General features: G+C 41.1%; 1 protein-coding gene across 10 annotated transcripts in view; it reads right to left on the bottom strand.

Annotated features, from left to right (window-relative positions):
• mpdz (multiple PDZ domain crumbs cell polarity complex component) overlaps nucleotides 1–25831 on the bottom strand; it is a 49438-nt gene that overhangs the window by 16985 nt on the left and 6622 nt on the right. For 5 of the 10 annotated variants that reach the window (XM_086282993.1, XM_086282952.1, XM_086282970.1 and 2 more), the window contains exons 4-27: nucleotides 22418–22567; nucleotides 21480–21619; nucleotides 20865–21078; nucleotides 20519–20641; nucleotides 20114–20311; nucleotides 19366–19468; nucleotides 18891–18979; nucleotides 18046–18280; nucleotides 16466–16543; nucleotides 16074–16153; nucleotides 15799–15945; nucleotides 14386–14556; nucleotides 13354–13539; nucleotides 12583–12792; nucleotides 11402–11560; nucleotides 10939–11091; nucleotides 7433–7759; nucleotides 6997–7108; nucleotides 5526–5724; nucleotides 4978–5019; nucleotides 3715–3822; nucleotides 3533–3613; nucleotides 3233–3410; nucleotides 3009–3119 (exon numbers count right to left, since the gene is read on the bottom strand). In XM_086282993.1, coding sequence (XP_086139119.1) covers nucleotides 3009–3119; nucleotides 3233–3410; nucleotides 3533–3613; nucleotides 3715–3822; nucleotides 4978–5019; nucleotides 5526–5724; nucleotides 6997–7108; nucleotides 7433–7759; nucleotides 10939–11091; nucleotides 11402–11560; nucleotides 12583–12792; nucleotides 13354–13539; nucleotides 14386–14556; nucleotides 15799–15945; nucleotides 16074–16153; nucleotides 16466–16543; nucleotides 18046–18280; nucleotides 18891–18979; nucleotides 19366–19468; nucleotides 20114–20311; nucleotides 20519–20641; nucleotides 20865–21078; nucleotides 21480–21619; nucleotides 22418–22567 — 3594 coding nt within the window. Of the gene's footprint in view, nucleotides 1–616; nucleotides 704–3008; nucleotides 3120–3232; nucleotides 3411–3532; nucleotides 3614–3714; nucleotides 3823–4977; nucleotides 5020–5525; nucleotides 5725–6996; nucleotides 7109–7432; nucleotides 7760–10938; nucleotides 11092–11401; nucleotides 11561–12582; nucleotides 12793–13353; nucleotides 13540–14385; nucleotides 14557–15798; nucleotides 15946–16073; nucleotides 16154–16465; nucleotides 16544–18045; nucleotides 18281–18890; nucleotides 18980–19365; nucleotides 19469–20113; nucleotides 20312–20518; nucleotides 20642–20864; nucleotides 21079–21479; nucleotides 21620–22417; nucleotides 22568–25831 lie in introns of all 10 variants that reach the window. The other 5 variants (XM_086282924.1, XM_086282934.1, XM_086282943.1 and 2 more) reach the window with 3 other exon arrangements.

Genomic DNA, 25831 nt, shown 5'->3' with positions numbered 1-25831 from the left:
TTATAAAAGAAATGGCCAAAGAGGACCAAAATCCTTAACTCGAGAGCTCAAAACAAGACAAAACTAAAAAGGCGGTGGCTGACGTTCGTCTATCAGTATGCCCTACAATACAGCACAAAAGATTTTTCGGCTGATATAAAGATAAAAAGTGCCAGCTGTGCTATTCCCACAAAAAGCTGGCAACCCTGATATTGTAGAGTTGATAATGACCATCTTTATATGAGGTATCAATTAAATTTTAATAAGCCCTGTGGTTAGAATCTAGTGTGCATGTGCAATAAATGTCACCAAAGCTCACCTTCAGCACAGATGTGTCTAAAATAGTGGCCACATTGATTTTAGCGCTTGGTTAAAAGCAGCATTTGGGGTCGCTGACATTAAACAAATGATTCAGTTCTTTTTCTCCTGGAGGGAATTTAGAATTCTGCTTTATTTCCATTAATGCGCACATCGTGTTTATTTCAAAGTCAAAGAAGGACATAAAAAGAAAGACTCAGCCACCAGTCTGAGAGACAAAGGGAAAGAGTAGGGAGTGCAGATAATGCAACTAAGATAAAGTGTGATGGATAGCTTAAGCAATAAAAATGAGGGAGACAAAAAGAGAAAGACAGATTACCTGACATGTGCGAGGTGGCATGTGTGTGAAAGCGGTGGTGAGTTTCTTTACTGCGGGCGATGAACCTGGGCAATAAACTGACTCAGGCTGAGAACGCCATGTAGAGGAACAGAGATGTAGGTTGAGGCAGCTCATATTGTAGTAACTACTTAAAACTGTTCTGAGTACTTTAAAGAACTAGTTTGGTATACAGTACTGTGTAAATGTTTCCTACATTTTGCTAGCAAAAATAGAAAATGAGTAAACAGAGTGAATCATTTCCTGAAGTAATCATCAGGAATTACATTCAAAGCTCTTCTTTGGATGTTTCGGCCTGTTTGTTCTGTTCTCTTTCAAGATGATCCCACACTGCTTCAATAATGTTGAGGTCTGATCTCTGGGGAGGCCAATTCATGACTGATAGAGTTTCATTGTGTGTTTCTAAATCCAGGTATGCTTTTACTGCGTTGGCAGTGTGTCCAGAATCATTGTCTTGTTGAAAAATGAAGCTGTTCTCAGGCAGATGCTTTCCAGATGGCATTGCATGGTGGATCAAAATCTGATGGTACTTTTCTGCGGTCATAATTCCATCAGTTTTGTCAAGATCCCCACACCACTGACTGAAATTTATCCCGAAGCCATGACAGAGTCTCCACTGTGTGTTTTACAGATGCCTGTAGATACTGTTGTCCTTCTCTCTTGACCTCCTCCATTTATTTATTTAAGATGATTTGTACTGAGAACTTCAAATTTGCGCTGTTGCCACTGATTGTGTAATTTGGCATTACACTCAGCCTTTTCTCCCAGTTTCCCTTGAATTATTGACAGCCACCCGTCTACTGACACCATTTCTGATGAGGCATCAGTGAACAGTAGATGGATCAAGTGAATGGTCAGATGCATCTCTCAGGTTTTTTCCTAATTTTTTCCTACTTCTTAAAAGCTGACTTTCAGACACTTTCAGACACAGGTAGCTTTGTCCTTGTATTTCTTTAGTTCTTCACTTTTCAAGTTTCCTAAAAAATGGACAAACTGCACAACACGCTGAGATATGCCAAGCTTTCAGTTAATATCTCGTTGGGTATCAAAAGACGCTTTTAGCATTTTTTGTTAAAAATGTATGTTTTTGTGACAGACTGCTTGTAACAACGTGTGTAAAGTATAAAGAATTTATATTTGTATTTGCTAGGTTGTCTGTCACGTGTAGATACAACATCAGTTCTTTCCTTTACTTACTTTGTCTTTAATTTGAATAATTCATAGGTCAAAGTTAAGTCGCTTAACACGTAAAAAAAGTCTGAAGATTCTGAAGGTCAGTTTTTTAAGTCTTTAATAAAAAAAGCTCAAGACTTTTGCACAGTACTGTAACTTTGACCAAATAAGACATATAGTTAAAAGGTAACTAATTACGTGTCTCTTTTTTATTGTATTGTTTTGAAGTTACAATCAGCCACTAATTAAACATTAAACAATTAAATATTAGCAGGCTACTGAATTAGCCTGCTAATGTTTTTGTTAGCCTAGCTCATGCTAGTATCAAGTGCACACTGTATTTCAGTATTTCTTTAGCTAACAACCATGACAGTTAGCTAGCTTTTAGCAACTAAAAGCTAAAAGGTTTATTCTAAACAGTGTTAACTTTTTAGATAATAACTTTAGTACTGTCGAGCTAACTGCTAAAAAACATATCAAAAATAATAAGACAACAAGGCCGAGAACCTCTTACCCAAAATACTACAGTTACTGTTTGGAAAACCAAAAGAATAAATCAAATGATGCTACAAATCCACGCAGAGCTCAGGGGAACTGCAAAGTCAGGTTCGGTCAATGGCCCTTATGCCATTGTTCCAAAAACACTGATCATAGCAGCTTTAATATCATTCTTGACCTCCTCGTGTCCTTCCCCTGTTTTACATAAGATTATGGTTTGTTGTATGCTTAATGAGTAACCAGAATGTTTAGGAAAGCATGAGGGACTATCTCCTAATGTGTGAAAGGTGATGAAAGCAGGGAGATCTGACACTGGAGCCACGCCAGTAGCAGCCTCAGCAGGAAACGATTTAGTCATGCTTTAAAGGCCTGAGGGCACTTTCAAGCAACAAACGGTGTTGTTGATACACTGTTTCAGCGCTGCTCTTAAAGGTTAAAACACGCTAATACATTTAATATGCCAGGCAGGGTTTGCTGTCGCTCCATAAAAGAGTTCACATTTACTTTCAACGTACAGACAACCCAGGACAATAAAGGGGTCGTATACGGTACCTGTTAGCTTTTTGAAAGTGCCCTAAACGGCCTGTGCTGAAACACAAAAGTTTTACACGAGGTAACAAAAAAGAAGCTGCAGAGTGAGGATATTGTGACCTTTACATTACGAGGTAGTTACTGGGAAGCAGACGCTAATATACAGACTTACCCTGGGCCTCTGGATAATACTCTGGACCAGGAAGGAGACAGGGTTCCCTGCCCTCCGTATGGCCTCCACTGCCTCCTCATGACTAGCATCTCTTAGGTTTACTCCGTCCACCTGAAGGAAGCATAAAAAAAAAAATTTCTAGCCATTTATTTCAAACATTTGAGCACTTTAGTCCAAACGAATAAATTACATCGATTGTTCTGTGACACAAAAAGTCCCTTTACCTCTACAATTCGATCCCCAGTCTTCAGAGTCCCGTTCTGTCCAGCAGGACTGTCCTCCAGGATGTGCTTGATAAAAATGCCCCGCATCACCTCTCCAGAGCTCAGCCGGCTGCCCATCCCTCGGCCACCGACGATACTGATCCCCAGGGACTTGCCCGGCTCTCGGAAAAGCTCCACTCTGAGGAAGGTACCAATAAGGGATTGCAAGAGTTTTCACTTTAAACCTTGTGACATTTGATACGTGTACAAAATTGAATCAAAAGGTCAGGTACACATGTGTATGTGTCTGTGTTCACACACTTCCTCGGTTGGTTCCAGATGTTATAAGATGCGCTTTCTTCTCCTTCTCCGTCTTCGCGCTCGGGGAGGTTGGGAATTTCTCTAAAAATAGAAAAGAGGCTCCGCATATAAACATTTGTCTGTTCACCTTTAGGTTTGCCTGCAAATTGCATAACAAGTATCACTGTGGCAGGGGGACGTACTTCAGCGCTGGAGCTGCCACTGGAGCTGCGTCAGTGAAGACGTCGTCTTTAGGCTGCTCCAGGCTGGCCTTGTACTCCTCCAGATACTCAGCTGGGACATACGTAATGCTGAACCCCCCCCCCACCACACACATAAACATAAGCACACACACACATGAATGAGTGGATATTCACAAACTACACAACAACCTGGCCTCCATATTTATAAACCCTATTACTCACCGTTATTGGCAATTATGCCCCCATTCATTGCAAAAGCACAAAGTAATTTAACAAAAATAGAGGAGAACACGCAGTCAAGTGCAAACTGGAACCAAATCCTTACAGCTACCCCCCGCCGCCACCTTTTCATTAAACAAAACAGCTACTTTTAAACCTGCTCATTTACATTTAGAAGCCGTTGTCCCTGCATCAGATTTTACTTCACGAACGAGACTGCAGCAAAACTGACCTCAGTCTATTTGCAAAAAACTTCCCTGTGACGAGGTTGAGACGCTTTCGAAGTCCTGCATCACCTACTGCGTGACCGACGTGGAACAAATTTGATGGCTCTATTATTAACACAAACAAACTCCCTTTAGGAAATGAAACAAAAGAAAGCTGACAAACTGATGTTTCACAACAATTCAGAGTGAGGCTGATTCTCGGGGGCGCATTAGCACATCTGAGTGAAGCTAACAGATCTTCAGCAGATGGGTTGATTTTGATTTGTGTGTGTTTTTTTAAAAAAAATACATGGCATGCAGACAGAGGAAAATGAATGAAATAATGAAACGGATGAGTCAGTTCATTAAGAACATCACAACAGGCGGTGAGAGACGTGGCAGAGCTTATAAAGGAATGATGAGTGGAGGGAAAAACAGGAAAAACAGTGCGTTATGGTGTTTAAACATGTTAGTCACAATGGAAGCAAGAAGAAGACGTACAGCAGGTTAGGTGCTAAAAAAAAAGTGGTAGTCAATCAAGATTTATCCAGATCTGTTGTCACAGGAATAAAAATTCAAACATTTGTTAAAGCTGGTGCGCAGCTTCACAGTATTATTATTTAAATGCTACTCGGTGTATCTGACAGACATTAAAAACAGCATCTTTAGCAGCTATAGTCATATTTCGCTGTTGCTTTGGCACTCTGCTGTAAGTAACTGTCTGGATAAAACTCTAATAGACTGTCATGAAGGTCGGCAGCAGATGGAAAGAAAGAGAGTTTGTTGTTGTTGTTGTTGTTGCAGAAAGACCACCAGCATGGAAGTTAGTCATACTCACACATAAAATGGGCACAGATCGTCCTCGGGTGCACAAGCAGATCTAGAATGTGAAGAGTTGGCTTTTTTATGCACCGAAGCTAACAAACTGCCAAGTTTAGTTCAGCAAGCAGAACTTGTCAAATACAACATTCGATTTACCTGTCAGGCAAGTCCTTCACAGGGCAGGGTTTCAGGCCAACAGTGTAACTTTAGTAGTGCTCATTTCTTTAAAAAAATAATCTGTCAGTAACTACTGAGCCTGCTGTATTCTGCATTTATAGGCTCATTTAAACGGACTCTACCACGCGGCTTACATAGAAATAGCTGAGAGGAGCTAATAATCATTTCATGCACTCGGTAATGCCAGACATTACTAATTATGTGCATATGGGCTAAATGAAAACTAACCGCTTGAATTTAAAATGATACAGGCATAAGCTTCACATTTAAGTCAAATGAATTACTGCAAACCGCAATCTGTTATTTTTGGCCACAATAATGGTCTCATTGAAATCATAATGCATGCTATTGTTTCGCATAAACGTGTATATAGATTATAGCCTTTACCCCATATCTGGCCCAATGAGAGAGTGCCTCCTGAGCATGGCGCGGGCCTGGGCGTTGGTCAGGTTGGCAGTGGGCTCTCCGTTGATAGCCAGGATGAGATCGCCAACCCCGAGACGTCCATCCCGGCTAATGGATCCTCCGTGGATTATGCTGCGGATCAACATCCCCAAACCGTCTTTCAAGGCGCTCACTGTCATCCCTTTGAAGAAGATGAGCAACTGTTTGATTTAAGTGATTTAAGTGACTTGAGTATTTCAGAAACTGTTGATCTGCTGGGATTTTCCCACACAACTAGCTTTAACAAGGGAAAATATCCAAAGAAAACGCCTTGTTGATGTCAGAGGTCAGAGGAGAATGGCCAGATGGCTTTGAGCTAAAGGCAACAGTAACTCAAACTACCACTCATCATAACCAAGACCAACAGCACATCGGACCTTGAGGCAGAAGACCACACCATTAGCTGCCACTCCTGTTAGCTAACAAAAGGAAACGGAGGCTACAGTTCACGCCAGCTCACCAAGGAGTCTCATTCGGATGGTAGGGTCACAGTTTAGTATAAAGAACACGAAAGCATGGATGCATGTTGCCTTGTATCGGCCTTTTTTGTGGTTTAATGGTGTGGGGATATTTTCTTGGCACACTCTGAGCCATTTTTACACTTTGTGTTTTTATACTGTGCCTACTCTTGGCTCTGTAAAACATCAGTGAGAGAAAATATCCCAACATTTAGTTACCTCAGGAACACAGTTAGACTATATTTTTGATTCTCTTCTACAAGAAAATCCATTCATTCTAGAAACTGTCAACATGTTGATAAATTTAATTTTCACATCTGTCTCAATGGAGTGTGACATAATATCTCTGGAGGCTCGTCTTCATCTGCACATACTGTCCATCATTCTTTTTATCCAGATGGGAGACACTCCGGCTAAAGCCTTCGACTACATTTTAAACTCCCTTTTGCAACAGCTTGATGTGTGAGAGTTCATTTACAAACTGTTTAAAAACACGATTAGTGTGCTCTATTTAAGAATGAATTCGGTCTAAGTAAGCTGCAAATTGAGAGCAAAATATGCCGAATATTCTCCACCCAATAAAAACCTTGAAAGAGCACAAACGAGCAAAATAAGAGACGATTTTCATTGAGGAATTGAAGATTTTAAACTGTAACTTCATAACACCTATTTGTTTTAGAAGTTCATACTTAATATTCATGGAGCCAGTAGCAGCCCCTTGGGCAGGTTTTGAAATGCAAATAATGAGTATGGCGATGGGATTAGACTTTCTGAGTGGAAAACAGTCAAAAATTGCTTCTATCATTTTTCCATAAAACTGGATTTAGAAAACAGGAGATAAAAGTAAAGGCCAAATGCACCTTTCAATCCTGAAACCTCATTAACACTTCTGTGGAAAATGAGAAGAAAACAAATAAAAAGAACAAATTAACGATTGTAAAGAAATGAGCACAAACCCAGGCTGGAGTTGCCCTTGACGACTGTGATAGTCCTTTCAAAATTGCTCCCTGAGGTCAACGTTGCTTTGTCTCCGTCTTCTGCAGATTCTTTCGCACCAGCCTCCTCGTCCTTTAAGGTGATAATTCAGCACACTTAGTCATGACAGTAAATAAATATATTAATAAGGCCGGATTCCAAAACAAAGCAGGGTCTCTGGAGAAAAAGGCAGCGATTTGACTGTGAAAATCATTTTAAACAAATCAGCTTAGAACCTTTTTTATCTCGCGTTTGAAGGCAGCCTCTGAGTGGAGAGACTTTAAAAAAGAAATGATGGAGGATTATTTCCTCGCTGTTATAACGCACCTTGTCACATGTGCACAGCATAGAATATCCATTTTAATCTTATCTCCTGATCTTATCGCGAGCAAAAATTTAGACTTGTTAAATTCTTACCTTCATCAAAACTCTTATGTCTACAATCTCTCCGAAAGAGATAGCAGGCTCCTTCTGATAGTTAAGGCTCTCCACAGGTTCCTCCAGCACATTCGATCTGCTCCCAATTTCAGCAAACGGGCTGTATGAATTTGTGCCGTCCTCTGGGTCTTCTTTGCTCGGGAGCTGTCCCAGGTACTGGTCGGAGCTGCTCAGAATAGCATTAAAAGCCGGGATGTGGCTGGTCAGACTCGGAGGAGCGTAAGAGGCCGACTCCTCCGGAGAGAAGACTTGACTATTGTCTGCAAAGCAGGGATGCTCCTCCAGCAAGTTCAGTCGGGCTGTAAGCTGGAGTAAAACAAAGTAGAGCAGATTGAGTGAACATTCCCACTCTGTTAGTTAGACAACTGCCCAACAGGGACAATTCATCTCCCTCCATCGCTGCCGTGCCCTCCTTGTAATGAGCCACAGAAAAGCCATCGGAGGCCAGTAGAAAGTGGCATAAATTACTGAAGATCTTGAGAGCCGAGTGCATTATGCAGTTTTATTATAACAGCGTTTAAGACTTTATTAGAACCAGGCTGAATAGTAATGGTTCTCAGCAAAAAATCCTTCTGGGAGTCTGAACAGAAGTTAAAAAAAATGCAAATGTGCAAATATATAAAACATGAGAGTCTCAGTATATAGATATGTACTTAAAACAGGAAATATGAAGTGTAATTTGAAATAAGACAGCACTGAACTGGGCTTTGACAAATGGAGGAAAGTGAGATGGTTTTACTAAAGGCAGCTTCCAAAGTTAGGGATTAAACTGTTGTTATTATTAGGGGTCATTTATTACACCAGTTGTTTCAAAGCTTGAGGTCAGAACCCCCTCATGGATGTACAAAATATTAAATAAGTAATTTTTTGGCATGCAAAGCAGTACTACAAACTAATAGTTCAGTAAGAATCACTATATACACACCTCAGTCAGAATAGACAGGACCAAACTGTTTCAAATTTATAAATATACTGCTCAAAAAATGCACAGGAACACTTTGAAAACACATGAGATCTATGTGGGGAAACCTGCTGGATAGCTACACTGATTTGGACTGGATAATGTGTTAGGGATGAAAGGATTCCACCTCGTTTGATGGAAATGAAAATGATCAACTACAGAGGGAAGAAATCAAAGAGACTCTGAAAATCAACGTCAAATAATGATGCGGCAGGCGAGTCCATTTGGCTGAAATTTCATTGCACTCCAACTCCAAATGGTACTCAGACGTTTGTATGACCCTCATGTGCTTGTATGGCTCCAAATGAGACGATGGATGGTTCCAGGTCTGGACCAGGGCATCACTGAGCTCCTGGACAAGCTCCTGAGATGCAACCTGCAACCATTATGTTTCTGCTGGATGGGCAGAAACATAATGTCCCAGAGGTGTTCTTTTGATTTAGGTCGGGCAAGCATGGGGAGCAATCAATGGTATCAATTCTCTCCTAGAGAAACTACCTGTCTCCTGAAATCTACTCCATGCTCTGTGCTGGGAGACAGTGGCACATATTGATGTGCCACCCTGGATGAGTTGAACTACCTGTGCAACCTCTGTAGGGTCCAGGTATTGCCTCATGCTAGCTCTTGTGACACTGACCCTAATCAAATGCAAAAGCATTCCTGTTGTGGAGGTTGTCTCATCGTTGCCCCTCTAGTTCACCTGATGTCGTTAACAGTGTTGGTCAAGTTACTTGAAAAAAGTAATCAGTAACTAATTACTGATCACTTCCCCAAAAAAGTAATCCCATTACTTTACTGATTACTTATTTTCAAAAGTAATTAATTACTTAGTTACTTTTTAAAAACACGATTTACAACCTGAAGAGGTGATAAAGCGATAGATCTTTCAGCCCAATTCTACTTTTTCTACATAATCCATCATACAAAATGTAATCAAATGGAAAAGTCTCTTTTTAAAACTTGTTTTATTAGTTTTAATCTTTTAACTTTATGCATCAAGCAAAAATTTAATTATATGCAAAATTCTCTGACTTGAATAAATTAGTTTAACATTTAAACCTATTTTCTGCACATTCCAGCACATAAAATAAAATATTTTTTGTGTTTACACTCACTCTTTCAAATAGATGCAAGTAAAACACAGCAGAAAATAAAGTCAAAGACTCAGCGGTCCTGTTGCTCTATTTTCACCTGTAAAGCAGGACTGCGGTAGGCGGAGGTTTACACTGGTGCAGGTGTGCCGCGGTCAGTTGAAGAATCTGCGAGTTTCTCTGTGAGTTTCCCATTACATCGTTGCGCACTCGGTGCTTGTTTGGAAGTTTAGGGGGTTTTTTCGCTGTAAAAAGAAGTTTTCTTCCCACGCACAACGGACGCTAATGTTTTTGTCACTTTTTATGGAATCAAACTCAAAGTAAGGTCAGTACTTCCACACTTTAAACGCTGCACGCTCATACTCTCTCCCACAATCGATATGTGATCCACTGTTGATCTGCACACAGCTGTTGTCACTAACGGCGCACTCGCTTACGTCACTGTCGTGAGACATTCTCGCAAAAAATCACGGTTTTAGTAACGCAGTAACGCAGCGTTCCTACGGGAAAGTAACTGTAATCTAATTACCATTTTTGCAATAGTAATCCCTTACTTTACTCGTTACTTGAAAAAAGTAATCAGATTACAGTAACGCGTTACTTGTAACCAACACGTGCCAAAGAGATAAGATATATGCTGAAGAAAATGAATGCAGAATGTCCCAATTTTCTAATTAAAGTTACAAATCATTCCCCATCCAAACGAACAAGCTGATAGTCAGGTAAACAGAGAACTCACTAACTTAAAGGCAGAGACATTCTTGAGGCGAGTTACAATGTGGTGTTCAGTTACATTGTTGTTCAGGAAACAGGCACGGAGTGAAAGGTTAAAAAAAACATCCAGCCTCACAGTCCGGAAAAGCTGGTGCATTTCTTACGGTCACTGATGTAAATTTATCAAGAGACTTGTTGCTTTCCTCTGGAGCACATGATCACGCTGAGGCTGAGCTGTCGGGCTTGGTACAAACAGCTGAAATGTATTTTGTGAAATCCCCCAGTACTATAAATTGCCACGAGTCGTCCTGCCCCACGTTCGTCCCTCTGGGCCGCCCTATTATACGATAAATTACCTACAAATAAGGTCGGCTGTGGCCTTTGGGAAAACTGGAAACACACAGATACCCTTAGGAAAATAGTTTGTCTGCTCCTTACTCTTTTTTTGCGGGGTTATTTTCCTTATAATTTAATATCCATTTGGAGAGTTTCAGTTCTTGGGGCTGTGGATATAACACTGCCCTAACAAAGAACAGAAAACATGTCTCATGACATTTTGGCCCTCCATAGCAAAAAACCCCAAAGAATAATGACTACATGCTGTAAAGCTCATTGTGACAAAGGGCACGAGATGGTGCGGTAACATTTAATGAAATGAGGAAAACAATATCAAGCTGTGCTTCTCATTTCAGTTACATTTTATAAATAAAGGTCCTTACCTTAGGTGTGGATGAGTGTAGGTAATCCAGGTCTGTGCTACAGGTGCTACCATGGAGAGCGATCATGGAAGCTTGGAAAGTGTCGTCCTCGATCCCGGAGTAAGAATGACCTAACATCTTTTCATCAGGCAGGTCTGCATCACTGGTATCAATCTGCCGTAATGGATCAAAATACAAATAGCTGGGACACTTAGGAAGAATCACTAATCATGCTATTGTAGGAATGTAATGCAAGTCAATCAGAATTGATGTAGCTACAGCTAATGAAGCCTTAACAATAAAACCCTCAATCGACTGCGTGTATTTATTAGAATACCATTCATATAAGCTAACTGTTGCATGATTACAAGCATGGTACGCTTCAAAATTACGAGAAGGAAGCAAAAGTATAAGTTGTGTTTCCCTTTTCATGAGCTGTGATTGATTGATTGATTTTTTTCAGTTTTCCCAGAAGCTAACTAACCAATGCAGGCTCTGCTCGGTAAAGGATGCCCTCAGTCAGTCCTTCTTCCTCTCCTTCTTCAACCAAAATACTGTTGAAGTCAAATGATTGGATGGTGGGTGATGAAGTTATTTCCTGCTCACCATATGGGTGTGGAGAGTGGGAATATCCACATATTCCCTAAGAAAGTGGAGAAATTCTTTCAGTGTCCCCGGCTTTATGGAATTACACTACATTAACCAAAACCTAGAGCAAATAAATTAACATGGAATGATGATGGAAAGCGATGTTACATTTTTGAGGATGCTGTTATTTAACTATAGAGTTCAATCATCTCGACGTTCTGAATTTCATGTTTTTTACATGCATTCTATGGAAAGCAAAAGAACTTTTGCAATTTACTGTGAGTAGCGTGCACCCTAGAAATGTATGAAAACCAAGATGGCATATTGCAGGATTACACTAGTAAGACTCAATTTTGAGAGGCAACACAACAAAATACTTCTCAGAAGTCCATTCCACGTCCTGCAGCAGAGCAGGATAACTCCACAGAGGCTTCCAGCAGCTCTGTAATCCAGCTAACCCTGGCAGCCCAGAGGTCTCGCTGAGTAATCCAACGACAGATTCAATACAAGAGAACTGCGGCTCTACAGCTGAAAGAATGCAAGCTGTTTTTGCAGGGAGAGAAACATCCTGTACAAGGAGCACAGCTGCCTGGAGCAATGAATATGCCGTTGGACGGACCTAATATCTTGACAGGTGCCCTTGTATGTTTAAATGTACAAGAGGGGATGTGCTACTGGAGAATTCGATAACATAATAATATAAAACAAAGGGTCCAGGGCATTTTAGGCTGGTCACCTCCCCTGAAAGAATAGTGGGTGGAATGCTAAACCATGCAGCCTACCTCCACACTGTTTCCTGCATGAAAAATTCAAGCCCTTGTAAGCTGAGCTGTCATGACTGGAGACTAACTTGTGTGATATATGGACTGCTGGATTTAAAACCCTGCATACGTAGAGGGACAGATCCCTGACAAATACTGCAGAAAATTCACAAAAGCACAGAGTAAATCTCAGTAACTCTGACAGGTACACGTACACTTAATACTACAATCACGCAAAACACATTTGAACTTTGATTTTCAAAGCGATTTAAAGTAGAGGGGGGAAAAGCAAATGCTTTCTAATAACAATTCTTACAGGCAGTGGTTTGGCGACTCCGATCTGGACCTTGCCGAGCTTGGCCCCCTTAAGGGCCTGGACGGCATCCTCCAGGCTGGCGTTCTCCAGGTTGCTGCTGTTAACGTACATGAGTCGGTCTCCTGGCAACAGCCTGCCATCCTTCTCTGCGACACCATTGGGAACCAGAGAGCGAATCACAATCACCGTTTTGGCCGGGTCCAGTGGGTCCTGTGGTGATGTTAAGCCAGCACAAGTCAATGAGTAAATTATCACAGCCTCATATGGAGATCACATCGAATTCAGGTCATTTTCTTAACCACTCCCACACACACACGTGGGGTATTCATTTCTTGTGGGGACATCTAATTGACATAATGCTTTCTCTAGCCCCTTACCCCAACCCTAACCATGAAAAATGAATGCCTAACCCTTAGCCTAAACCTAACATATTGTCACTGAAACCACATTTTGAGTCTCAAAAATGCCTTCAAACTTGAGGCGACCATAATCCTGGTCCCCACAAATAAACTTCCAATTTTTGGCCTCCACAAAGATATGAATACACACTCAGACACACACACACCACCGAGCTTTTTCCATCTAATAAAAGTAGCCCATATTGTGAATATGGCCACGTTTAAATATCCTATAATACAGAAATACGCACAATGTAGACACGTTTAAAAAACTAAAGAAAAAAACTCATCATCTAAACATGTTAAAAAAGGATCTGTTACCTGAATATTGATATTTGTTACATTTCCATTAAACCCTAGAACATAATCCCACCTGGTAATCCAAAATGCTGAATCCCAATCCCCCTTCTCCTTTTTCGAGCTCGATATTCTGGATCTCCAACTCCCACATAGCCAAAGGGGATCCTATCGCCTCCTCGCTCACGTTGCCCTGTGTCGCCGCTATTGTATTCACCTCTGGGTGTTCAGCAACCACTACACCGCTGAGGTCTATTTGATTCTGCACAGAAAGGAAAAACCCAAAATCACTATGTAACCCCATGCCTTCGTCGCTTTGACTCTCAACCCATAGGCTGCTCCCCTCTAGTTCTGTTTCTGGCTCAGGTTTCTGGCAGCAGATGAAAGGGAAATATCTTTGGGATGCTCGGGCCTTAGTACATTATCACAGATAAGGCGAGAGAGATGAAAACCCCCTTACCCAAAGGAAAGCTGCTTTTGATGTCTCATATCTCTAGCAAATGTTGCTGGCTACTGCTGAGGTATTGCTAGAATTGGTCTTAATAAACACTCAGCCTTCCCTGCTTATCACTAAGTCTTAATCCATCATGGATGGCAGTGTGGAAACCCGATAGAGCAATTGACAGCAAGCTAATAATGGTTGATGGGTTAGAACAGAGAAGGAAGACTTAAAGAGCATCATTCTCAAATTGCTTTATATGCACAGGCAGGAAAACATATTCTATGATGTGGTAATGCTTTCAAAAGGAGGCCTGCATATGCATCGTCTGCAACAGTACTTTCTTAGTAATATACACCGGACAACTGATTATCTGAGTGTTAACACAGATATCTAACCAGCCAATCACATGGCAGAAACTCAATGCATTTAGGTATGTGGACAGGGTCAACACGATGTGCTGTTCAAACAGAGCATCAGAACCTTGTTGAATCTGTGCCATGAAGAAATAAAGCAGCTCTGCAGGCAAAAGGAGGTCCAACCCAGTACTAGCTAGGTGTACCTAATAAAGTGTCCTGTAAGTGCAGACTGCAAGTTTGTACCCTTTTACTTGGATGTTTTTTGTAGTATTAAGTATTAAACGGACTGCAGCATCATGAGTGCAGGTACCTTCAATTTTGATGTTGTGGACAAAGCCTCTGATTCTCTCTGCTCAGCATCCACCTCAGGCTGAAGGTCGGGGGCCGGCCTGCAGCATGTCACGTACACGTGGAGCGGAAGCTCCTTCAGGATTCTCACTACTTCTTTGTGGCTCTCACCAATCAAGGAAATGCCATTGACCTAAGAAAGGAAAGGTTAAAACTTAAAACTAATCATAATATGAATTTAAAATCAGGACCAAGTGGTTACAGTACATGTCACGTGGGATAAAGTGCCTCTCAGCAGCTGAGCCTTAGCTAAACGGATCTCTGCTGCAGATCTTTGTGGACATTTTCTTACTATTCCTCCTAAAAAAAAAAAGGCAAAATGCCAAAGAATAATTTTAGTAATCCCAAGAAGCACTTCTTATATTTATTTATTTACTTATTTATTTTATTTATGTGTGGGAAGTGGAAAAAGTTGTAAACTCAGTACTGACACCTTTTCAACCTACGTTTGCAGTTCTCAAACTTATTTTGGCACCTCAACCCTCCTCAAAAAGAGAGAAGGGATCATTAACCATACGAAAGAATCCAGTTCATTTTAAAAAAGCTTAACACAGCTGCAGTAGCAAATCCCTGTTTATTTTCTCCAGCTAAATCAGATTCATTTAACATTGATTCACCCCATATTTTCCCAGTAGCCTACTACGCTGCACAGTTTGCAAACCACTGACTTAAGTTATTGTGGCAACAGTTGCCCAGCAGAAAGGGAGCAACATAGCAACATTAGCATTAATCTGCAGGTTGGCGCCACTCTTGCAGAAAACAGGAGGTTTTTAGACCTTTGTACTGAAACGGCCTCCTGCCAGAGATGGAAATGAGAGTGGTGAGAATAAACCGGAACAGCTAAAAGGCAAGCCATGAATACAAAACAAAGACCTAAAAGTAGCAAAAACAAATGTAAAACCAGGAATTTATTTACCATAACTCCAAATAACTCATTTGGAAACATACTTAAACAGCTGATACACCACTGATTAATCCAGCTTTCAGCTCTATGTGGAGTGATTTTTATTACTTTCTTTGGGGGAACTATATTTGGGGAAATATATGGAGCGTAACCTCCTCAGACTTCACCCTCTTCCCCAAGCATCCTTGAATTAGGTGAAGTTGTATCAGAAGCTTATCCTCTGTTGGTGAATTTTTAGGTAGGAATCATTCCTAATAAGTGAAGCCCATACATGCCTTATTGGCATATACAGCAGTTGTCAGGCACTGTGTTATAACTACAAAGGAAACACCACAAAGACCATTATAATCAATGTAAGTACTTCCAGAGTTGCTGTATGACAATATGTACTGCACTAAAACTGAGCTCCATGAACCAACCAACCAACCTTCTGTAAATACTAATAACAAATGTAATTTTCGAGTATTATACCTCAAGAAGCTCATCTCCACTGAACAGCTTGCCACAGCGACCGACCGGTCCCTCAGGAAGGACAGATCGGATGTAATGATGTCCGCTGTTGGCTTCTAGACTGATGCCCAGACCGCTGTTCTCGGTAAACTTCTCCACCTGAGCCACCTGTCAGGGTAACAGTAAATCACATCTCTTTATGTGAAGTCTGTCAATGATTCAGACCCTTTTGTTTGATGACCCAGGTCACTGTTATTTTTTACAATATCTGCTATGAATCTAAACAGTAAACTTACCACAACTTCATTACTTGGGCCCAGAATTTCCTGCCACTTCTTCATTAACTCCTCCTCTTCAAAAGGTGTTAAGCTCGGTTCTTCAAAAACACAATATGTTATGCAATAACACACAAAAATTAAGACGGTGTTGTCATAAGCCATTCACAGGTGGCACTGCACCATAAACTTCCAAGTATAAGCAAAGTACTTGAAAATGTGTCGTGGAAGATCAAATAAACCCTTATCTGCTACCATTTAAATGTCTGAACCTAGCAACAGCAGCCGTCTCAGCATGTCCTCACATTGTGTGCTGCTAGTCGGTGCGGTCCTGTCAATAGAAGCCCTTATCTGTCAGATTTGGGCCCAATATCACTGCTAAAGCACACGGAAAAAGCATCTCAGCCTCCTACCATGTTTGTCTTCTGTTAGCTGATCCGTGGCAGGGCTGACATCAGATCCTTCACTCTTTGTGTGGAGCTGCTTTTCATCTGTGGAGACGGTAAACACACAACGGACAGTGAGACGCACAAAGGAGCCATCGACCTTCCACCAGCAGCACACGCACAGCACAAAAAACCCTCAACACTGACACAGAATCTGTTAGTGCCTAATCACTCTTGCTTTGAAAGAGGACCTTCTCTCTTTTCCCTTTATATCAAAAACACATAAAGCGCCTTTGCTAATGTTTGCTAATCCATAAAAATACCAGGACTTTTAATACACGTTTAATGAGCCTGGGACTCATTTTTGTCTTTGGGGTTCCGCAAGGCACAGAACTGGTCACCCATGAAATGAATACTTGCCATGAAGTGAATTTTATATTAAAGTCTTTTAAGTTCCAGCATACAAATACGACTCAGCAGATTGTTATGGAAGGATGTGACAACAGTTTAAGTTAATGGTTCGATTTCTTTCTGTTGTTTCATTCATTTAATGATTGAGCAAAAAGCACACTGTGCACATACACACACACACTCCTGTTTCTCCTATACTCAGAGTTTTCAAAGCAGCCAAAAACTACTCTACCCTTCTTCCCTTTAGTCTCTCTCATAGCTGTTGGTTTTCTGGTTTTCTTCATGTTTCAACTTCCTAGTGCTAAAAATAATCACTTTCAGTCTCCATCTATTACTGCCGACACTAAACAACTTGTGCAAGTTGCTTGACTTTCTTCTGCAACAGCCCAGAGGTCCTGGCATTAAATAAGTTTCTTCTTATTTAATGCCAATATTACATAAATGCAAAGGTATTAGAAAAACACACAAGAACGAAGATAAATGCAGGTTTCTCCTTGGTTGGGATGTTATGCATTGTGCACTATTTTACTATTCTGAAAGTTGATCTACTTCAACTCTCAACCAACATGATGCTAAGTTTTGGATTCCGTACAAAGACGGCTGTTAAATTTCTAGCCAGTCTGACTGCTACGAAGGGTAGTGCTTAAAAAGCACTTAACTATATTGCCATATCTGAGAAAATAGTTTTTGTCCTCTTGGCATTTGTCAGCAGCGTTAATTAGCACATTTCAACCTCTAATTAGGAGCGACGGGGCTGTAACGTGGGAGTATTCTGCTGCTATTATGAGGAGGAACCTTTTAACCTGCAATAAGCAATTATTTTTCAATATTAGGAATTGGTGTAAAATGGTTACTCGCAATATGAAAAAGTCGATTTCTCTGCAACTGAATGATCCTGTGTTCAGGCTTCAGCTTCCTCACTCTATGCATATGATGTTGTTTTAGGCCATAACTCCAGCCAACAACATTTGTGTGTGGCAGGAGTAAGTTCTGTTTGCATCTGTTTACAACACCATAAAAGTGTCTGAAATTTCCTTTTGGAGTCACATGGAAATGACTCCTCACTGCATCATGAAACTCCTGTCTGAGCCAAATTTACACATCAAATGACACCTTTTTTGACAGGATGATGAGAAGTAAGGGATTTTTTTTTTTAATCTATCCTCATTAAATTTCTCTCACTTAATCCATCCTACCTTCAGCAGCCTCCTCAGCTTTCTTTCTCTCCAGCTCCAGCTCCTTCATGACGGTGGTGGTTGTGGGGATGGTGGTGGAAGGGGGGAGGACGGTGACAACGGGGGCTGTGACAGGGGGGATCTCATCGGGCCTGAAGCCCCGCCGGATCAGCTTAAGGTGGACCGTCTGGCCCGTGTGTCTCAGCACTTCAACTGCCTGTTGATTGGTGTATTCCTGGATGTTCACGCCGTCGACCTGCAGAGGGCGATCTCTCGTGAGCCGGTGGATTAAAGGAGAGGCAGAACGGCTTGCTTGCACAATATGAGTGTGCTGAAGCGCCATCTATGTTCTTGCTGGAAAGAGATGAACTGCAATGGCATTAACTAAAGACTGATTTCTGCACCCGAGTGTCGTCTAATCCACGACTTCATTCATTTAGGTCATTCAGGGCAGGTAGGAAGTAGATAGTTTTAAATCCCTCACAATCATGAGCGTTTAGGTGAACTCCCAAAGCAAGTCCATCCTCACACACCAGCACACAAGTAAGTCAGAACTTCTTCAAGAAAACATGTAAAAACAGCCACTCATGGCTTCACTGTTAATGACCTACAGTAATGAAATTACAGACTTAACTGCTCGGTGTCCTGTTTCAAAACTCTTTTATATTCAGAGTCGCAAGAAGAACAAATAAAAAGCATAATTGGGAATTATTCAAATTCATGCATCTCATAATTTCCCTCCATTGCCTAAATGTGTAAATTTGATCACAATCAATGATAATATGAAACATTTGCTGCATGTTTGATCTCGTTCTGCTGAAAACAGAAGCCAGCCGTAACCAAAAGAGCATAATTAGTGTACTTACTGCTATAATCTGGTCTCCAATGTGAATACGGCCATCTTGGTCTACAGTGCTGTCTTTTGTTATGCTCTTAACAAAGATACCAGAGGGCTCTGAGGAATCAGAACAGTTGAGACACATAAATGGGTGAAGACATTAAATGTGTTTCAATTTGTGTTTCAATAAACGGAGGGCACTTTTTACTAACTTTACAAATTACAGATCCCTGAATATAATCAGAAATTTCAAACTATTTACAGAACGATCAGGTGTTCGGCATTCAATAAGATGCCACACAAATTATTTGTACCACTCCACTATAAAGGAGAACGTCACAGCCTGATACCTGCAGGCCTGACAGCAGCAGGCGTATCACTGCTCCTGTTTCTACCTGGTTTCTACTCTGGTTTTACGTGGCCTATCAACACAATTTAAAAACTGGCATATATAATAGAAATATAAAATCTCCATATTATTTTTAAAAAAATCAGTTTTTCACCTGAATTCTTATCTCCAACATAACCAGCAATAGTGATCCCGAGTCCTTGGGTGTTCTTAGTAAGGCTCACATCAAATGCCTCAGCATCCTCTTCCTCGTAGCCCTGCGTGTAGACGCAGAGAAATGAGTCAGCATCACAGCAGAAACCAAATGAAAGCGATGTTTTACTTTGGAACAGAAGAAAGGAAAATTGCGGCACATCAAAATACATTGTTTAACTTTGATTAATGAGCGCTCAGTACCTGTCAGCCAAAAATAAGACTCACAGTTACTGTGTGTGATCACAGGGATATGATGTTTGTCATTCACATTGTGAGTCACTAATCATTCAATCAAGTCAAAATAGAAGCGAGTGCTGAAAATGGCCATGAAATTGCTGTTTGTAGGAGGCTCTGAGCTTTTTTTTTCCCTTCTTTTTCTGGGAACGTAAAGCAAAGTGTGAGTCACAGGTGATGCAACCTGCAATTTTCTTTAATTGCATTTGTACTGGCTTGTCAAGCAGGAAGAAAAGATAAAACTGGATATAAAGGACCTGAAGTTTATGTGTGAAGTTTTTTATATATATAACTGTGTATGGTGTGTCTTGCATGGCAGGCAATTACCATCAGGATGACGGGTTCTCCAGAAAACACTTTATTGCGAGGATAGTGCGAGTCATAAAATCAATTTGAATGAGACACGCGTCTCTGTGATGTAAAAAAAAATTAAAAAGAGGTATTTGGGTTTACAGAGGAACAGATGCCCTTACCTGCTGTTCGCTGACAGTGGGGAGCACCACAGGCATGACAGAAGCAGAGGGAGTCTCTTCCAAAGGACCTCTGGTAACAACCAGCTTCACCCTGTTCCCGCACTGCCTCAGGACCTGGGCCACCTGGTCGCTGCCCATGCCGAGCAGGTCGGTGTCTCCGATTCTCAGGATGTGGTCCCCGCTGCGCAGGCGGCCATCCTGTGGCAAGAAATGATTTCTATATTAACTCTGCGCTCATTATGGCATTGTCACTCCTAAGTGACAGGTAATTCTGTGCTTTCCTGCAATTACTCATTACACATAACTGACAGGAGTCATCTGTCTAGAACACTGAAAGTGTCATTGGCTGTGAGCGATGAAAAAAGACATGTCCTAAAGAAGTGACAGACACAGCTAAAGAGTCACCTGATCAGCAATGCCTCCAGGAAGTATAGTTTTGACTATAACCCCGGTGGTTTTTCCTCCAACAATACCAAAGCCAAGACCGGTGCCATCGTTGACAAGCTCAATCGTCTCCACATGTTGCCACTGAGACAGTAACAGAAGTGAAACACAATGTTACCCAGTGTCTTATTAGGAAAAATGTACATCACTTAACAGGTATGTTTGTTTTCTGTGTTGTGGTGCTGGATGGGGATTGCAGAGCAAAGAGCAAAGTGCATGTAGTTTCTTAAGTCCCCACATGGAAACTGTGTCAGATCACAACACGCTCCTTGCAGAGGCCCCACTGGTGTGTCAGTGTACTCATTACCGCGCTGGAGTTGGCTGATAATGTGCTGGCAGCAGAGGGCGTGCGGGACACTGCAGGACTGGCCAGCTGAGGTATTGGCCCTCTGGCCACTGTGAGCTGCACCCTGTCTGAAGCACTCTGCAGGATGCCTATAGCCTGCTGGTGGGTCACTGTCTTGTCCAGAGGCTGGCCATTAATGGCCAATATCTGGTCGGCTTCTTTGAGTTTCCCATCGCTGTAACGGGGAAGAAGCATGCAGCAGAGGCAAGGACACAGAATGAGAACCCTTATAGTCACCAGATACCACATTATAGCTTTAATCTTTGTACCTGTAACTTTGAATTTGTCTTTGGGTGAATACATTTAAGGGTGTTTATATCTGAAACATGAAAAATGCAGCTTCCACTCTTTTAGGATTGGTGTGACGCAACATGTGTTGCAACAGCTCACAACAGCTTTACTCTGGTATTTCCTGGCAAGTATAAAAGTATCTCTAATCTCCCAAGACAATCTGTAAACGCACCCACCTGACTGTCTGAAACAAAGTCCTAGAAATTTCAAATTAGAAATCAACAATTAACCAGATGCTGAAAGAATGTCTGGAAGACTGCATAGCAGCATGTTTTTCCTGCATACCAGTGAGCGACACTTCCTGGTTGAATTTCCTGGATGAAGATGCCGAGCTCTCCGCGGTTCTCGCTCTTTAGGCCCACCACGCTGAAGCCAAGACCTCCGGACACTGGCTTCTGCAGATCCACATGCGTCACATAACGTCCCTGCGTAATACACACACAAACCTTGTATTACACATATATATAATATATATATATAATATATATATATATATAATATATATATATAAATATATATATATATAATATATATATATAATATATATATATATAATATATATATATAAATATATATATATATAATATATATATATAATATATATATATATATAATATATATATATAAATATATATATATATAATATATATATATATATATATATATATATATATATATATACATACATACATTGGCCTTGTGCTGATTCACTAAAGCATCAAAGCTACAGGCAGCCTTTAGAAGTCTATTTGAAGTGCCTCAAGAGAGAGGCGCACTGCGGAGTTTTCTTCTTTTTTTGACTCTCTTTGAATGTTTGGTTTGAGTTATAGGACTTATTAAAAAGTAATCTTGCTTATTTTTGTGTAAAAAATCAGTAAAATGTTAAAAGATTGACAAAAAAAGTCTACTGGGGTTTCAAAATAGACTTGCCACAATAGCATTATTTTAGCTTATGCGCATCCCTTTTCTTCTGCATATCCAGTTCTATTCTATTCATAAGCCTATCCCAGCTGTCGTAGGGCGAAACACAAGGTACACCCTGGGCAGTCACACAGAGAGACACTTTGGACTGTGGGAGAGAGCCTGAGTACCCACACAGACACGGGGACGACATGCAGATTCCACACGCTTTGTCAATATATGCCATCTAGCTTAAACCGACAATAAATTAACAAAATGTTAGCACGCATTACAATAACTGCCTCCCTTCTAGCTGTTTGTACCTGCGCCATGGAGTGGATAATATGTTCAAATTCTTCGGATGACGTCTTCCCATTGGCGTGCGTGGGAGCTGGGGTGTCTGAGCAGGAAACATGGCTGCCATTGGGCTTGGCTGCTGTGAGATCACTCCCTCGTGATAAAGGGACACTCCCCTGAAATGATAAAACAGAAATGTGAAAACTACAGATACCTCCCTGACACTTCTATGTTTACTCCTGGATTTTGGATCTTCCTTCTACATTCCTTTAAAGTGAACATGAAACACTACATATATAAAAGTTTACCCATCTTTCGCCTGATTGGCTGGCATACAGTGCTGTAGTATATAGACAAAACATAAAGAAAAGCATAATAGGTCCACATTCAAACACATGAATGCTATTGAATCAAATCCAAAACTGCTGGGCTTTCAGTTTGAATGGGGCATAACAGCTCAGAAAATCTCCAAAGCGATCCTGTACACAGCAGCAGTTGCTGGCTTTAATCCAACCAAAGACAATTAAAAGTTTTAAGGGACAAAACAAAAAAAGGCCCATTATGCCTCATTTGTACTCTGAACATAAAGATCTTGCAAATTAAATTTTAGACACCAAAACTCTGGATCTGAGTGTCTAAAAAAACCACTGAGATGGCAGACAGTTTGTTATCCCTCCATGATTAGCTGCATCTATGGCACTCTAATCCTTCAGGAGATAATAGCTCTTAGCTGATGTTCCAACAGTGATGAGGCTCCAAATACAATATTTTTATCGGGGCCAGGGAGAAGCATCGCTGGCCATCTGGATGCTTTAATATGCTCGGCTCTTAATTACTGCAATGACTTTACTTGTGTGACAGATGAATTACATGAAGGCGACAACTACATAAAACAGTGTTTTCCCGATTTCATTAGCCAAAGGGTGTAATGCTTATGACTTTCCGAATTGGATTCAAAAGGACGGACGTAATGCACGGCAATAATTCTATAAACACTCCATTTGGCATATGGCGCTGCCAGGCTAAAGCTGTCCTTGTGAACTTGTGAAATTTGCATTAGGAAGTTGGACTGTGCAACTTTCAGAGCTTCGAGAACATGTACTGTACATCACGCTTCCTTTAAATACAGTCCCAGATTAGCACTCAGAAACAAAACTCCATTGGACAGGATGCATTAGTGCCGCACACAGCAAACAAAACCCCGTGGGCCCGGCTAAGTTAGCGTAGCATGCTGCTAAGTTGCCGTGCTCATGCATGAGCTTTGTTAGCTGGGGCCCAGCTAAGAGGATTAAAGTTCCAGTTTGGTTCTTGAACATTTAAGAAATTGTTTCTGCCCCACTTCACACAGTGGCAGCGGCCTCTTTCTCATTGGAGAGTAGGGCCTTGTCGCCATAGCGACGTGGGCTAAGCAAGGCCTAACTAGCAGAGCCAGAAGATGGGCAGTGACTGTGTGTGTGTGTTTGCGTGTCAGCCTCAAAACACAAAAACAAACCATCTCCCCAAATTGGTTCTGATTTACACGGCCACACAAACACAGCTTGGGTCTGAAAGCCCCAAAGAAACATAACACACTTATAGTTGTTGCTTTTTTATCTATTCATTTCTCAAAAATATTACTATTGTTATAACACAGAAAAGGTCCATCCTTTGGTTTGAACGAACTTTAAGTTGAATGGCTGCTTCTTAAGTTTTCTATTATAAAACAGAGGAATCTGCACACACACACACACACAAAAGAAGGTACCTATTCTTGAAATAAGTCAAATCGCTGGCGCACAAAAATGCCACGGGGCTTTTTAAATCTAAATTCCACAAGGGGTAAAAAAGCGAACATCCCTTCCTCCCAGTGCATAGCTCGCATACTTTCGTCTCTTTCTCTGAAACGCTTACCCTGGCCCCTTTCCTCTGTGACTTGAGAGCGCTTTCCTTCCACTCAGATGTTTAATTCTCAATGGGGAGAATCAGCCAGAAAAAAGTATCTCTGCTCATGTACCCATATTATATCTGGCTTGTGTGGACCCTGACAGCAATTTGGCCATAGCGGCAAACACTACTGGGAATGGGGATTGAAAGGGTGAGGGGAGGATGTCTTGACATAAGCCAGAAGTAGAATCAGTGAGGTCACCAAGGAAGCAGGGAGAGATAAAAACCTGAATAAGGATATCAGAAACATTCCAGCCTAGCTGAGGTAGAGCTAAAGCAGGAGTTCCAGTTTTATCTTAGAAATTCCTTCTTTTTTTGTCATGATGCTGAAAAAACCACTGACAAAATCCCACTGCAGGTTCACTGAATACTGTTACAGGCCGGTCAGAGTGAACGAATTCAGATTGTCCCACAGACATGTAGAAATAGACAATAGCTGACCTGTAAGAACAGACACTTTAGCCACAACAGCAGGCTGGTCAAGGTGCAAAAGGTGAAGTCAATCAAACGCTAATGAGATTGGGAAAAGAACAAAGGAGGGAAGTAAAAGCACAGGAGGCCGCATGAGGAGCTAACCTTCAAAATAAAATAGGAAGTGCGCCAAACAGTGAGTCAGAGGAGGATGAGACGTGATGACGGAAAACACTCAACATAGAATTACAATAAATACGTGTTTAAGGCACTGACCATCCCTTAAATGGTTGCTGTCTGGAGTTTATGTGTGTTAAATATTAGAATCTAGCATAATTTCAGTGGTCAGAAGCCAAATATTCTCAAAACGCACCAGTCAGCCCAACAACTCCAGCATCACTTCCACTGCATACACAACTTCAACACTCAAGAAGGCATTTAGTGCACACAGTGTACGACATGTAACTAACGGCAGTATCCAAAATGAGTCCTGCCACAACTGTCGCCAGTGTGAAGCCATTAAAATGGGAATTCAAGGAGCCTGTGGCTGAAATAATACCTTCAGTTTTACATTAAGTCTGGGCAGGTCCCATTAAAGGCTAGGTTATGTCTCAACATCAAATGTCACCAGGAACAAGGTCCTGGCTCAAGCACTCCTCCACTACAATGGTACTATGAAAAATGAACAGCAGGTTTTAGTTCATATCAAATGACACAAATGCATCTGTTTAAATAAACTTCTATAATAACAATCTACTATCCTCTGCTATCCCATCATTTTTGTAGTTTATGAAATCTGATTAAATGAACCCGGGATCAGCGTGTTATAAATACATCATTCTTATTATTACCCTTAGTTAAGCTACCACAGGCCTAGTTTTTGGGCCATGATGCACTGGATGGTTCTTATTGATTCACCTCTTTTCACTCACTGTGTTTATAAACCACTCTGCATTTAATTGTTAGGTGTTTTACGAATCTGTGGCTCTCTCCCGCAGTGTCTTTTGAGACAACTATTGATAAGTTATATTAATGTATAAATATTACATTTAAAGTAAGTAGAAAGTGTTTTTAACCATCTGTGACATCATATAATCTCTATCCTT

The sequence above is a fragment of the Aulonocara sp. 'chitande type north' Nkhata Bay genome, linkage group LG3 (assembly GCF_057382095.1).
Source record: "Aulonocara sp. 'chitande type north' Nkhata Bay isolate Kocher_YH1m ecotype deep benthic linkage group LG3, A_spYH_male_GT1.1, whole genome shotgun sequence".
Classification (NCBI taxonomy): Eukaryota; Metazoa; Chordata; class Actinopteri; order Cichliformes; family Cichlidae; genus Aulonocara; species Aulonocara sp. 'chitande type north' Nkhata Bay.
Note: the sequence above shows the minus strand (reverse complement) of the source record. Positions and strands in the feature narration are given on the sequence as shown.